Consider the following 13,740-nt stretch of genomic DNA (forward strand, 5'->3'; position numbering starts at 1 on the left):
TGTTCCACTTCTCCAGTGCTCCTTTCTTTATATGTTATTCAGTTTTCTCATTTTCCTGGATTGTGTGATTTTCTTTTTTATTATAGACTATGTAGCAGCTGTGGCCTTCTTCCTAGTCAGCCTGCTCAGAGCAAAAGCAGCTGTCTCTGAGATTAATAGAGATCATCATCATCATTGTTCCTCCAGAAGCACTGTATAGAGGGCTGTGAGGTGACTTTTCCTAGAAGTTTTCTGGTTTTGTGTTCTCTATCTTTTGTGTTTGTGAAAATTATGGTGTTGGTAAACTTATCTTTTAGAATAAGCATCAAGATTGATAATCATGTTTTGACAGTGTGAAATCTACTTGATTTCATTTGAAAGCTACTTGATTTTCAAGGAAGACCGCATGATACAGTCTGAACATGCCAGAGGCACTTCTTTCCACCATTTGTCTAATTCACATTTGTTCCTACATGATTTTGAGGTAAGAATGTCTCTAAGTGTCTCTGCTTTTACATTGTGATTATGTCTAGAAGTGGATTTGTTAACTGAGCATTCTTAAGGAAAGGGAGAACATTAAACGAGCATGTTCAGACTCCCTACATAAAATCTCCATGCTTCCTTTGTTGAGGAAAAACACTATTCTGAAAACAACTCCCTAGCTCTTTGTGCCTCCTGCAGACAAGATTTTTTTTTCTCATTTCTTCTGTTGTGGCTGGTGAAATGGCTATTTTTGGTAGTCAAAACTGACTACCTCTGGCATCATCTGATAGACAAAGAACTGATTATTTCTGAGAGAGATTTTACTTTATGGTTTTGAAATGGGAAAGTCCTCCATTAATCTGTATTATTTGAAATGATCGGACCCACCTTAAGCTGCTTGGCATCGTGCACACTTAACCAGTGAGACATCTCTCCAGCCCGTGTCTGTGCACAGTTTTAACACCATGACTCATGAGCAGAGGTAGTGGGATTTTGAGACCCTTCTGGCCTACAGAATGAGTTCTACAGCTACACAGAAAAATCCTGTCTTGAAATCAACAGGAACAACAACAAAAAAAACTAAATCAAACAAAGACTATGAGCGAACTTTAATCAACATCTTACATTCTGGTAGTAGCAGTCACATATAAAGTATTTTGAAGAAGAAAAGTCTCTTTATTGCCTCTGTGCTCTAGCTCTGGTTACCAAACTGATTCCTATACTAGCATTAGAGCCTACTTCATTGTAATTTTAGTGAATATGTAAAACCAGCTGAGATGCCGAGTTTTGTGGGCTGAACAACTACTGAATTCTTCACTTGATCTGAGACAAAAGGCTGAGAAGCAATCTATTGGATTCTTCAGTTGCCATTGGTAGGCAGCTCTTCTTAAGTTACCTGAACCATAGCTTGTGAGACATTCTAATAAGCCCACTTTTAAAATACTTGGTGAGATTCATTCTACCTGTCCTGTTCATGTAGAAAATCTTTTTTTTTTTTTTTTTTTTTTTTTTTTGGTTTTTTCCAGACTGGGTTTCTCTGTGGTTTTTGGAGCCTTTCCTGGAACTAGCTCTGTAGACCAGGCTGGTCTCGAAGTCACAGAGATCCGCCTGCCTCTGCCTCCCAAGTGCTGGGATTAAAGGCGTGCGCCACCACTGCCCGGCCATGTAGAAAATCTTGAATACTGCAGTTGTATATTTTTTTCACCTGAGTGTTGGACGAAGATGTGCTAGCTAACAATAGTGCTCATGAAGACATTCTTCCTAGCTCCATTACTCTCTACATATTCAAATTTCCATGAACACTACTCTTTCTATTATTACTCATTTGTCTGGAGTTTGCTTCGAATTTAAGGAATAAAACCCATAAACAATGAAGTCTTCATCCAGCTTTCCAATGGGGGAAAGACCAATCATCTTGTTTGAGATTTGGTTCCTGATTTTCTCTTTCCTGTTGTATAAAATCCATGTGAAAACTCAGTTAAAAGTATCTTCAGTTATCTGACCTCAGATTGAAGCCACAGAACAAATATTTCATTTTGTAACTTTAAAACTCTCTTTAGTTGTTAATGTTCTAGGCATCTTTACCTCTGTGGGACAGGAAATTACTCCACCCACCTTGCACAGTGCACCATACAAATCACCTTAGTGTGATGGAAAAAGAAGAGAAAGGTCCTCTGGAGTGCAAGAAGATAACATTGACTGCTTTGGTAGCCAGGGGCAAGTGCTATTGAAATGTATGTATTCTCAGATCTGGAGAAGTTCTCTGTTGGGGTGAATGGATTGGACAGCAACCAGTATTCTGTCTCTTTAAGCACACTATAGCCCTATGTGAGGTACTCTTGTCACTCAAGTCTCACTAGCCAATCATGCACTCCAGGTGACCTGCCAGTCAGAAGCAGTGCAGGTCTTTTCCAGGCAGCCATCTTCAGTCTTGGCTTTGAGGAGGAGCTGTCACCAGAGGATTCCTGTTCTCGGGTGCAGTTGCTGTTGCAGGGATACAATGCACTGAGAACTTTGGCAAAATGGAGAAGCACCACATGGTGAGTGAGGGAATGCTGTCTCCTGATGGGGAGGAGCAGAGGGCAAGGTGCCAAAAGCACTATGGTGTTACCTCCATGGGTCTGGGTGGGAACCTGCTGCCATATTCCCTGTATGTGAAGTCCCTCACGGTCCCTGCTAACTCCTGGGCCTAAGGGCAGGCCTCTGAATAACTTTGCTCTGTGGCTTCATCTCCTTAGAGTATTGGGAGCAGGAAGCTGTGTTTAAAAACACTTTCCTAGTCAACTTCAACAGGGCTTGTGAATTCATGGAAATAAGTTGCCAAACTCAGAGAAACCTAATTTCTCCTTTATCTTCTCGATATCGAGCACTTTACATTTAAGCTTTAAGAATGATCTGAATTGAGATTTAAATTTTTGGAGGTTATCAAAGGCATCTCACAGGTTGTGTAGCTTTCCTCTACTGCACCATAATGTAGAAGAGTAGAATTGGTGATACAATAGATTGAACAATGCTTAAAAAATAATTAAGTCTCACAAAGTAGAATTTAGCAGAGGGAGAACTTCATCTAAAACACCCAGACTTTAAGAATATGCTAATCAGGACTGGAAGAGATTAGAATGCCTGGGTATACATTGTTTACCAGGATTGTCCAAATATTTGACTCCAAACCATTTCAAAGAAGCCATCACCGATTTAAAAATAAAAACTCACTGCCTGGTGGTGGTGGTGCATGCCTTTAATTCCCACACTCTGGAGGCAGAAGCTTGTAGATTTCTTTCAGTTCAAGGCCAGCCTGATCTACAAGAGTTCCAGGACAGGCTCCAAAGCTACTGAGAAACCCAGTCTTGAAAAATCTCTGAGTGCAGGGATTAAAGGCGTGCCCCACCACTGCCTGCCTAAGATGTTATTTTTCTTAAGAAGGTTACTAGGCGTGGAACGTATCTTCTGCAACACCTCCCCACCCTATCTTTTTTATCTTTTACTTGTCCAGTCCAGTCTTTCTATTTCCCTTGTGATCTTTACCTTAAAACTGTGTCAGTGAAGAATGAACCACTGTAACTTGTCACTGGTGTACTTAAAGAATATTCTGAGAATACTTTTGCCTAAACATTTAGACTGGCTAGTTGCCTGTTTCTATTTCAATTGTTCAAAGTTTAATCTGGACCATTATCCTAAGGGATACTTATGGATAACAGCATATATTGAATGCAAAATCTGTCTAACCTAGCCCCCCTTGAGCATTGGACAAAGATCAATGCATAACATCATTAAAGAAAGTTTTCTTTATTAATCTTCTAAGTGTGTATTGTGATTTCTCAGTGGAAAGGCTTATTAATTCTAGAAGAGCTGTATTTCCATCCCAAAAGAAATATTCTTTCTGAGACAACTTCTGTTATGTTGACTCAGATGTCCTTGGTCCCTGTCTGTTGCTTTCCTGGGCAACGTTGAGTGTCCTCTATATTACACCCTCAAAGTTCTTAAATGACTGTACCAATTCACAGTTTTAAAATTATGTATTTGCCTGGCAGTGGTGGTGCACTCGGGAGGCAGAAGTATGCAGGTCTCTGTGAGTTTGAATCCAGTGTAGTCTACAAGAACTAGTTCCCGGACAGGCACCAAAGCTACAGAGATATCATGTCTCAAACAAAACCAATAAATTAAAATAAAATAATGCATTTGAGCCATGTAGTTGATTGCCCAATGCAGTTGAAGGAAAAAATTTGCATATGGAGCATTTCTTCTGTCCTCAGACCTCAATAAGAAGAATAGATTATTATGTGCACTGCGGGGGCACAGCATAGGCAATAAGCTGTTGGAGCCACCACTATGAAAAAGGCCTGACCATGGTAGCAGGAGAGGTTTGTAACTGCCCAGCATGTGTAAATTAATGTTATGTGAATGAACACAGACCAGATTGTGTGGGTGTCCAGATTAGGAAGGTTATCTTGAGTCAAGGAACACAGAATTTGCAATTAGGCAACTATCCTCTGCATATATGATCGATATTTGTTTATTGATATTTACTGAGCTCTACAATTTCTTTGTTTCACTCCCTGCCTCTCCACTCCCCCTTCAACACTCTCCCAAGGTCCCCATGTACCCAATTTACTCAGGAGATTCTGTCTTTTTATACTTTATACTTCCCATGTAGATTAGAACTCTGTAAGTCTCTCTTAGCATCCTCATTTTTGTCTAAGATCTGGATTTGTGATTTGTAGGCTGGCTTTCTTTGCTTTCTGCTTGAAAACCACCCATGAGTGATTACATGTGATAATTATCTTTCTGTGTCTGGGTTACTTCACTCAAAATAATGTTTTCTAGCTCCACCCATTTTCCTGCAAAATTCCAGATGTCATTATATTTTTTCTGCTGTGTAGCACTCCATTGTATAGATGTACCACACTTTTCTTATCCATTCTTCTATGGAGCGGCACTTAGGTTGTTTCCAGAATTTGACTATGACAAACAAAGCTGCTATGAATGTAGTTGAGCACATGTTCTTGTGGAACAGTGGAGCATCTTTTGATTACATACCCAAAAGTGGTATTACTGGGTCTTGAGAAAGGTTGTTTCTTAATTTTCTGAAATATTGCCACACTGACATCCAAAGGGACTGTATCATCTTGCATTCCCACAAGCAATGCAGAAGTGTTCCCATTTCCCCACATCCTCTCCAGCATAAGTTGTCATCAGTGTTTTTAATCCTGGCCATTCTTTCAGGTGTTAGGTGGAATCTCAGAGTTGTTTTGATTTGCATTTCTCTGATTAATGATATTGAACATTTCCTTAATTGTCTTTCAGCTATTTTAGATTCCTCTGTCAAGAGTTCTCTGTTTAGGTCTTACACCATTTTCTTTATTGGATTATGAGTTCTTCTGGTGTCCAATATCCTGAGTTCTTTGTATATTTTGGAGATCAGACCTCTGTCTGATGTGGGGTTAGTGATGATCTTTTCCCATTCTGGAGGCTGTCGTTTTGCCTTGTTAATCATGTCCTTTGCTTTACAGAAGCCTTTTAGTTTCAGGACATCATATTTAATTGTTTTTTTCAGGGTCTGTGCTACTGTGGTTATATTTAGGAAGTGGTTCCCTGTGGCAATGCCTTCAAGTGTACTTCCCACTTTTTCTTCTATAATTTTCACTGTGGCTAGCTTTATGTTGAGGTTCATTTGGACTTGAGTTTTGTGCATGGTGATAGATATGGGTCTATTTTCATTTTTCTACATGTTGATAGCCAGTTATGACAGCACCACTAGTTAAATATGCTTTCTTTTTTCCATTTGATAATTTTTGCTTTCTTATTAAATATCAAGTGTTCAGAAATATGTGGATTGATATCCGGGTCTTCTATTCAGCTCCATTGGTCCTCCTGTCTGTTCTAATGACAATACCAGGCTGTTTTCAGTAATGTATCTCTGTAGTAAAGATTGAAGACAGAGATTGTGATGCTTCCAGAAGTTCTTTTATTGTATAGGATTGGTTTGGCTATCCTGGGTTTTTTGTTTTTCAAATGAATTTGAGTGCTGTTCTTTTGAAGTCTGTGAAAAATTTAGCTGGGAATTTAATGGGCATTGTATTCAATCTATAGATTGCTTTTGGTAAGAAATATGATCGATCTTGCTTGACAGAGTTATGTCGGCTCAGAGATTTGAAAAACAGGCCATTGACTAACTCTATGTATTCGGTTACAAATCTCAGCAGTCAACATATGTGTATGGGTACATTCAATCTACCTCTTGTTAATGACAACTCCTCTCCTAGGGAAGGGCCTACTCTTTTTTAAAATCAATATAGCAAATTTTATTTAATCTTAAATGTGTATTTATTGATGTATTGAGACAGGGTTTCTCTGTAGCTTTGGAGCCTGTTCTGGAACTAGCCCTTGTAGACCAGGCTGACCTCAAACTCACAAACATCCACTTTCTTCTGCCTCCAGAGTGCTGGGATTAAAGGCCTGAGCCACCACTGCCCAGCAAAAAGTACATTATTATCATCAGTTTAAAAATCACTTTTTGGTATCAGTTTCAAATACTTTCTTATGTGTATTGCTGCTGTCATTTCTATTTGTTTCTGCTTTCCAAAGTTTCTAAGTCATTGAGAGATTCATTTCATTTCTTTCAAGTTATATTGATTTCTTTGTCGAGCAATGTCTCCTATACTTTAGGCTTGCCTCATGCTATGTAATTGAGAATTATTTTGAACACCTAATCCTGCCTCTAATGCCCAGTTCTGGGAAGACAGCCCTGCAACTTCTTCCAGGTTTGTCCTTCACTAGTCAGTGAAAAAGAAAAATAGAGCAGTTAATGAGTGTCTGCTAATCATTATGGCTTTTATTAGGGACTAAGAAATGAAGAGGGATTGGTATAAGAATTGAACTCATTGACCAACTTTGAAGCTGGTGGAGACAGTACAGGAAGTGAGAGGTTGGCCCGAGGGTAAAGCTTTCCTCCTTCAACTGAGATTACTTATGTGGAATCAGGAGGTCAATTGTGATACTGTATGATTGTCCTGATTGACCATTGTTTGCAGGCCACAGACAATGACAACCTAGGTATGGGACTGACCTTATTTTGAAACCTAATTGCGATATTTACAATAGTTCATCAAAAATAGATTATCTGGGTCAAATGTTGTGGCCCTGCTTAACAGGACTGTTACTTTTCTGGAGTAAGGTGTTCATCGTTAGGGAAAATACGTGAGAAATATTTATTGTGCTCTAGTACAAATCCTTAGTCTCTGGAGCACATGGCCATAAACTCTATTTCAAGTTTTCAAAATAATTTTGAGATTAAAACTGCATCATATTCACATTGTCTTTGCTCCCTCCGAGCCATAACATGATCCTGATTGTTTTCTAATTCACGGTCTGTTTTTGTTTAACAACAGTTACCAAGTAACCACAGTTACACAGAAACAGTGATTCCTTTATGAATGTGACCTGTATTTGTCTTCAGGATTTCCCATCTCTGAGGCAATGGGATGGCTGCACTGGAATGTGAGTGTGCATTGGAATGTGCACACAAAGGACCCTGGTCTTTGGATGAGAAACAGGATGTGCTGTAGGAGAGTCAAATTGTGTGTACTGAATACAAACTTTCTAAACTAGGGCACTGTCTGCTGGGCTGGGAGGGCAGAACTGAAAGGACTGTGCTGTATGAGTCATTTGATCTGATCCTCCTATAGAGGAGCTGCTAATATTGTGAGTCCCTATAGGTGGCCCTAGCCAGTGAGGAATTCTGAGAAGGGTTAGCAATGGGGAGTACTAGTAGCAGACAGTTTGTGGGTTCTTTCCATGATTCTGTTCTGCCTCTGCAGTAGGAGTAGGAAGGAAGATCACAAGCTATACCATGGTGAGTGTTGGGTGTTCAGGTCTGTTGAACTGTCATTTCTGCTGTGACTTGGACTGATCATGAGGCAGACTGTAGGTATGTTGGTCCATGTGGTTCATGTTGGCAGTGTCCCTTGTCCTCTGAGCCTCCCTGTATATGAATTTATTGGGGCAGGGGAGTCTCTGGAAATTCAGGATATGGTGGTGATTGTCCAGAGTACACACATGGGCACTGCTCTTGGTGTGCAGTGGGAAGAGACATTAGAAAACTGAATGTCTAGATTCCAGAAGTTTTTAATATTGCATTCCAATTTCAGATTTGTGTTATAAAGATTACAAATAGTTTAGGAACTGGTAGGAAATGATGATTTTATCTTCTAGCAATGCATGTTCAGAATGCTTTTAATGTGATACGGCCACTAGCTGCAATGGTGAGATCCAATGAAGCTTAGTTCCAGGGGACAAAGGCGTTTATGATCTGCAGACATTTCTCAGGTGTGACTTGTGTGGGCAGGTAGATAGAGCATAATCCACATCTTGGGACACAGTCCATGCAGGAAAAAATAAATTTTAAATCATTTTTCTTTTTTTAATGAACAACTTTCCTCATGACACAATATTTTTAAAAACAACATTCCTTGTGATTGAGTTTAAAAAATAAACAAAATGCAGCTCCCGCCTCCTTATTCCCACTTCTTCTGATAAACAACAACACCAAAAAAAGAAAAAAAAAAACAGCACTGCAAAACTTCCCAAAACAAAATAGTGTTTTTCCCCTGGGGTATGTAGAATTTACACTGAATCCACTGGGAGTGAGTTCTTTCTGCTACAAAAATCTGTATAGAAAGACATTCAAGACAGAAAAATAAACAAAAAGGAACCAAAAAAATTGACCAGACAAACTGGAGTGGCAGGAGCCTCGAGGAAAGAAGGGTAGTGTATGCCTAGACCTGGTAAATCAGGAGCAGGCAGAGACTGCAAAAGACAGAGAGAAGATGAGGGCAGGAAACAAGCTAAACAGATTGGTGCCCTCCAGAGCACTAGGTTAAAAAAAAGGCCTCCTATCATCCGAGCCCACCTACACTTGAGCAGGCCCAAAGAGAGTGAAGTGGAGCAGAAAAAACGGAAGCAGGTTGCACATTTGAGAAGTGTCCATATCGAATCTCCAGAGAGAATATGTCACTCCCTGGGCCTGCCCTACTGCCCAGAGCAGGTCCCTCCTCAGTTAGTTATGGGATTCTCCCCCTTCTACAGTATATCTTTTTTAAAAAATAATTTTCCACCTTCTGTTTTACTTTCTTTTTTTAAATTCTTTTTTTGATCCAAGGGCCAGCTGTTTAAACCACTGTAGAATCAAGATTGGGTGCTGCTGCAATTGGTAGTTCAGGCACAGTATTGGGCACATGGAAAACCAGTCTGTTGTGCTGATGGGAATCACCTTGATCTATCTCCCTCTAAATGGGGAATTATCAAAAGCCAGGAAAGTCCTCACTGACTCTTTGTCTAAGAATTCTATATATGCAAACCCTTTGGCAAGGCCACTGAATTTGTCACAGACTGTAGTAACAGGGTTGACTGAAACCACAGCCACGAAAGTGAGCTTCCAGCTCTTCTGCTGTTGCACCATAGTCCACATTGACAACTTAGATGGAACTGGCATCAGCCTCCATCTTTCCCCCCAAGAGATGTGATCACTGAGCCAGCATTGCCTGGGGTGGTACTCTTATTTATTTGCTTCTCTATCTCATTTTGTAGCTCCTTTAATTTCTCATCCTGTTCCTCTCCCTCCCTGACTCCCTGAAGCTTTGATCACTTCTAGCAATCATACAGAGAATATCATACACAAAAAATACACAAACATACACAAAAAATAGCAGTAACCTTGATTTCAAAAGTGCTTGGAACACCAAGTAGATGGAGTAAATCAAGTTGATTTACATGTACACTGATTCTTTAAAAATCTGTTCTCTTGAAATTCCATTTAAAAGATTTCATTTCCTCACTGTAATGCAGACTTGGATTCCATCACCAATTGTAGGAAACAATATGGTAGTGATTCTAACAGACATCATTTTCTTTATCAAAAGAGAATGAGATGCTTTCAGTAATCAAATCTGTTTTCTGTAGGGTAAAAACATCAGAAGACTTCAAGTGAATATTGTAAACTTTGGTGAAACAGCCCTTCTCACCGAACCCATTATCTATTATTGGTAAAGGAGAGAACAGGAGTGTAAAGGATGCGTGATGGCCAGTGATTCAGTGAATTAGATTAGAACCTTGTTGTTCTTCTTTAAGAAACAATTATATATGTGTGTGTGTGTGTGTGTGTGTAGATTTGTGCTTGTGCCCTGTTTTGTCAGTGGTGTCATCCATATTGTTGATTTTGTGAACCATAATTTAATTATATCATTCATTGTTTGTGAAAATGATGGACCTTTCCCAGTTTGTACTCAGAATATTTTTTATACTCTTTGGTGATAAACAGTTCTATATTTCTCTTCTTGATCTCAGATGCTTGCTTCTAATTATTTTATTTTATTTTTTCATTTATATTTTAATAATAAAGCTTGCCTAAAGATCATAAAGTAAAACAGATGCCATGGCCAGCCTTACACCACAGGCAATATTGGCACACACCTTTAATCCCAGTAGTCACACTAGTTTGTTGTAGAGTCAATGCTGGTGTCTCATATCTTTAATTCTATCAGTAAGGAGTTGCAGAAAGGAAGTGGCATGCCTGGGCAGAGAGAGGAATATAAGGTGGTAAGAGAGAGGAGCTGAGGATTGAGTGTTTTGTAGAAACAGCATTCAGTCTGAGGAATTGCAGAGACAGGATACCCCATTTGGTGAGTCTAACAACATTTATCTAGGGACTTCCCTTGGAGGGAATGCTGAGGCTAAGGAAAAGTTAGATTAAGAGAAATGAAGACAGAATCATAGGTTAGACTGAGAGGACAAAAGGTCAATAGAAAACAGCCCAAGATTATTTCTCAGCCAGCATATATACTGAACACAGTCAAAAGGCAGATCAAAAAGCAGTACAGTCAGCTCCCCACCTCCCTGCACTGTGCTTGGAGGCAGCTCAAACCTATGCATTATCTGATTCCGCTAAGCAGCTTCTAATCACTAACAAGGAGTCCCCCTGGCTGGCCTACACTAGCCCAAATCTTAATAGAAAAAAATGGACTTTTTGAGCTGGGCAAAATGCTTTTTCTGTTGGCTAACACAGGTGTTATTCACAGCCCTCAATGTTACTAGAAGAAGAACAGCAGGTATCTTGGACTCAAATAGAATCTTTAAGTCTGAAATGACTCCAGATGGAAAATGAGTCACACATGGGCTCCCACATTGGACTGGGAACTTTATAGAGCTAAGATCTAGTGGCTGGATGCTGTGCTTCTCTGATCTTTCAGCTTTCAGCACTCTGACTACAGGATTTATGAATAAGATCAGTTTGCACTACATCTAAAATCTAATTTAAATAAAAGGCTTCTTTTTAATTCCTGTTCATGATTTTGGGTCTAAATCTCTATCAAGTAACTTAAAATTAAGTTTTTGAATTCTGTACATAAATAAAAAACTATGCTCCTTTAACTGCTTTGAGCTTTACTACATATAGCACTTAAAAGGTTTTCTACAGTAAACCATTATCATTCTGAGCAGTGACCATTAACATCTTAAACAAGGGCTTAGGGCCCCACACCACTGATTCCTCCTAGAGTGTGGTAATGCCACTAAACTGACTACCCTCCTCCAAAGGTCAGCTTTGGGCTATAAATTATTCAGGACAATTCCAAGATTACTATCTAAGATGGTCCTCATGCACTACACTAGCCAGAACTTGAGATAATTCCTCCACTTTCCCATTACACGAAGACTTGGCAAGAGATAATACAGGCAGTTCTCCCATGAATTGAAATTATCCCAGGTTTATTTCAGGGAACCTTATAGATGCCATTGCCCACAGATAACAAAAAATAATTTCAAAAGCATGGTTCCCATATTCCCAAGAGTTGGGGTAAGCAGTTTGGTCATTCATTAGGTCATGATTTATGTCATCATTGAGGTGGAGGTGGTAACAAGTTACTATGGGTAATGGTAAAAAATATAAACAAAGGAGATAATATTTAGTTATCTTGTTCTGAAAAGAAAAAGGGAAGATATAGAAATTATAGGATACGGCTTAGGATCAGGGTCTGGAGAAGGGCGTGTCTGGAGGCGCCATGTCGGGCCGGGAAGGTGGCAAAAAGAAGCACCTGAAACAGCCCAAGAAGCAGGCCAGGGAAATGGACGAGGAAGATAAGGCTTACAAGCAGAAACAAAAAGAGGAGCAGAAGAAACTCGAGGAGCTAAAAGCCAAGGCCGCGGGGAAGGGACCCCTAGCCACAGGTGGAATTAAGAAATCTGACAAAAAGTAATCTGTTCCTCATATCTGAGATGATGGTGACCCTCTTCCATTCCTATTTAAACATCTGGATTCCCTGCCATAACATCTTTGCCATCTACAACTAGAATGAAGTGTTATCCTGGAGCCTGTTAAACATCTGGATCCCCTACTATAACATTATTGCCACCTATAGTTAGAATGAAGTGTTATCCTGGAGCCTGTTGTACATTGTAATAAACTTTTGTAAAAAAAAATAATAATAATAAATAAATAATACAATGGCTCATTGTCTTTAGTGTTCAGCAGTTCCTACCTCAGCTGTGAATTAAAAGTGAAGCCAGTCTGGAATCGTGCCAGAGCCTGCTGTTTTGTCTTTGTTGTACTCTGAATTCTGTATCACTTTGAATTAAACCAACTCATTCAAAAAAATAATAAATTATAGGATAAACGATATATTACTAATTTGACTTTAAATAAAATACTATTTATATCAAATATTTTACATTAGTATGGATTTTTGTATATTTATATATTTGAGATTATTTTTGTTATATTGTAGATGTTTCTAATCTTATTTAACATATTTTTGTAAATTCATGGAAATTCAAGGTTATTTTTGATAAAACACATGGTACACACATTTTTACTCTTATGTAGGATTTTCTGTCCAAGTCACTTTACGATGTAAAATAAATCTCTAGTCCTGAAAATTACTATTATAAGCTATTTAAATTAATAAAATTACAAGTTAATACTTACATATTATAATCATACTTATATTCATGTTAGGTAGGTTTTCAAGGTGAAACAAAAAGACATTTCATTTTCATTTTTTTTTTCATGAGAGTGTTCCTCTGTATTACTCTGGTTGTCTTGGAAATCACTTTGTAGACCAGCCTGGTCTTGAGCACACTGAGATCAACCTGCTTTTGCCACATAAGTACTGGGATTAAAGACATGCACCATCACTCCCTGGCCAAAAATACATTTTAAATAAGTCATCAAACATTTCCTATTCAAAATATGGCATTTAAGATGTTATGATTATATAAGAAATTTATGGCAAGACATGTCTGTTCCTGACAACACCAATCTACTTCAGAGAAATGATGGATATCATAGAAATGACTAAATGTAGATAACTTTCTTGCTGGCAAGACTTAGGCACTGGCAAGAAACTGCCCTTTGACTTAACTACTGACAGTATACTGCCCAAGTTCGATAGGCAGGACACAAAAGAAAGTGACAGCTGAGCATTGCCATGGCAAAACAGGAGAATCCTTCAAAATTCCTGCTTCACAGAAACTTGGTCAGATCTTCTACGTGTATAGGCTAAAGTTTAAAGTCCAACAGTACAGTGGAATCTTGGGCGACTGTCCAGGCAGTCAGTGGTTTATGTCATTTCTTGTTTTTTTAAAATTGTTTTTATTGAGGTATATATTTTTTCTGCTTTCCTCCCTTCCTCCCCTCTTCTGCCTTCTCCCATGATCCCCATGCTCCCAATTAGTTCAGAAGATTCTGTCTTTTCCTACTTTCCTTGTAGATTATATCCATGTGTATTT

General features: G+C 38.9%; 1 protein-coding gene across 1 annotated transcript; it reads left to right on the forward strand.

Annotated features, from left to right (window-relative positions):
* Window positions 1-12,014: 12,014 nt before the first annotated feature.
* On the forward strand, window positions 12,015-12,594 carry LOC130867092 (translation machinery-associated protein 7-like). The gene has a single exon (XM_057758833.1). The coding sequence runs from the start codon at window positions 12,015-12,017 to the stop codon at window positions 12,207-12,209; it is 195 nt and encodes a 64-aa protein (XP_057614816.1). The 3' UTR covers window positions 12,210-12,594.
* Window positions 12,595-13,740: the final 1,146 nt, after the last annotated feature.

The sequence above is a fragment of the Chionomys nivalis genome, chromosome 26, assembly GCF_950005125.1.
Source record: "Chionomys nivalis chromosome 26, mChiNiv1.1, whole genome shotgun sequence".
NCBI classification, from domain to species: Eukaryota; Metazoa; Chordata; class Mammalia; order Rodentia; family Cricetidae; genus Chionomys; species Chionomys nivalis.

Bases quoted from the DNA above. Each gene is read 5' to 3' on its own strand.
- LOC130867092 (XM_057758833.1), top strand. From the start codon at position 12,015: ATGTCGGGCCGGGAAGGTGGCAAAAAGAAGCACCTGAAACAGCCCAAG.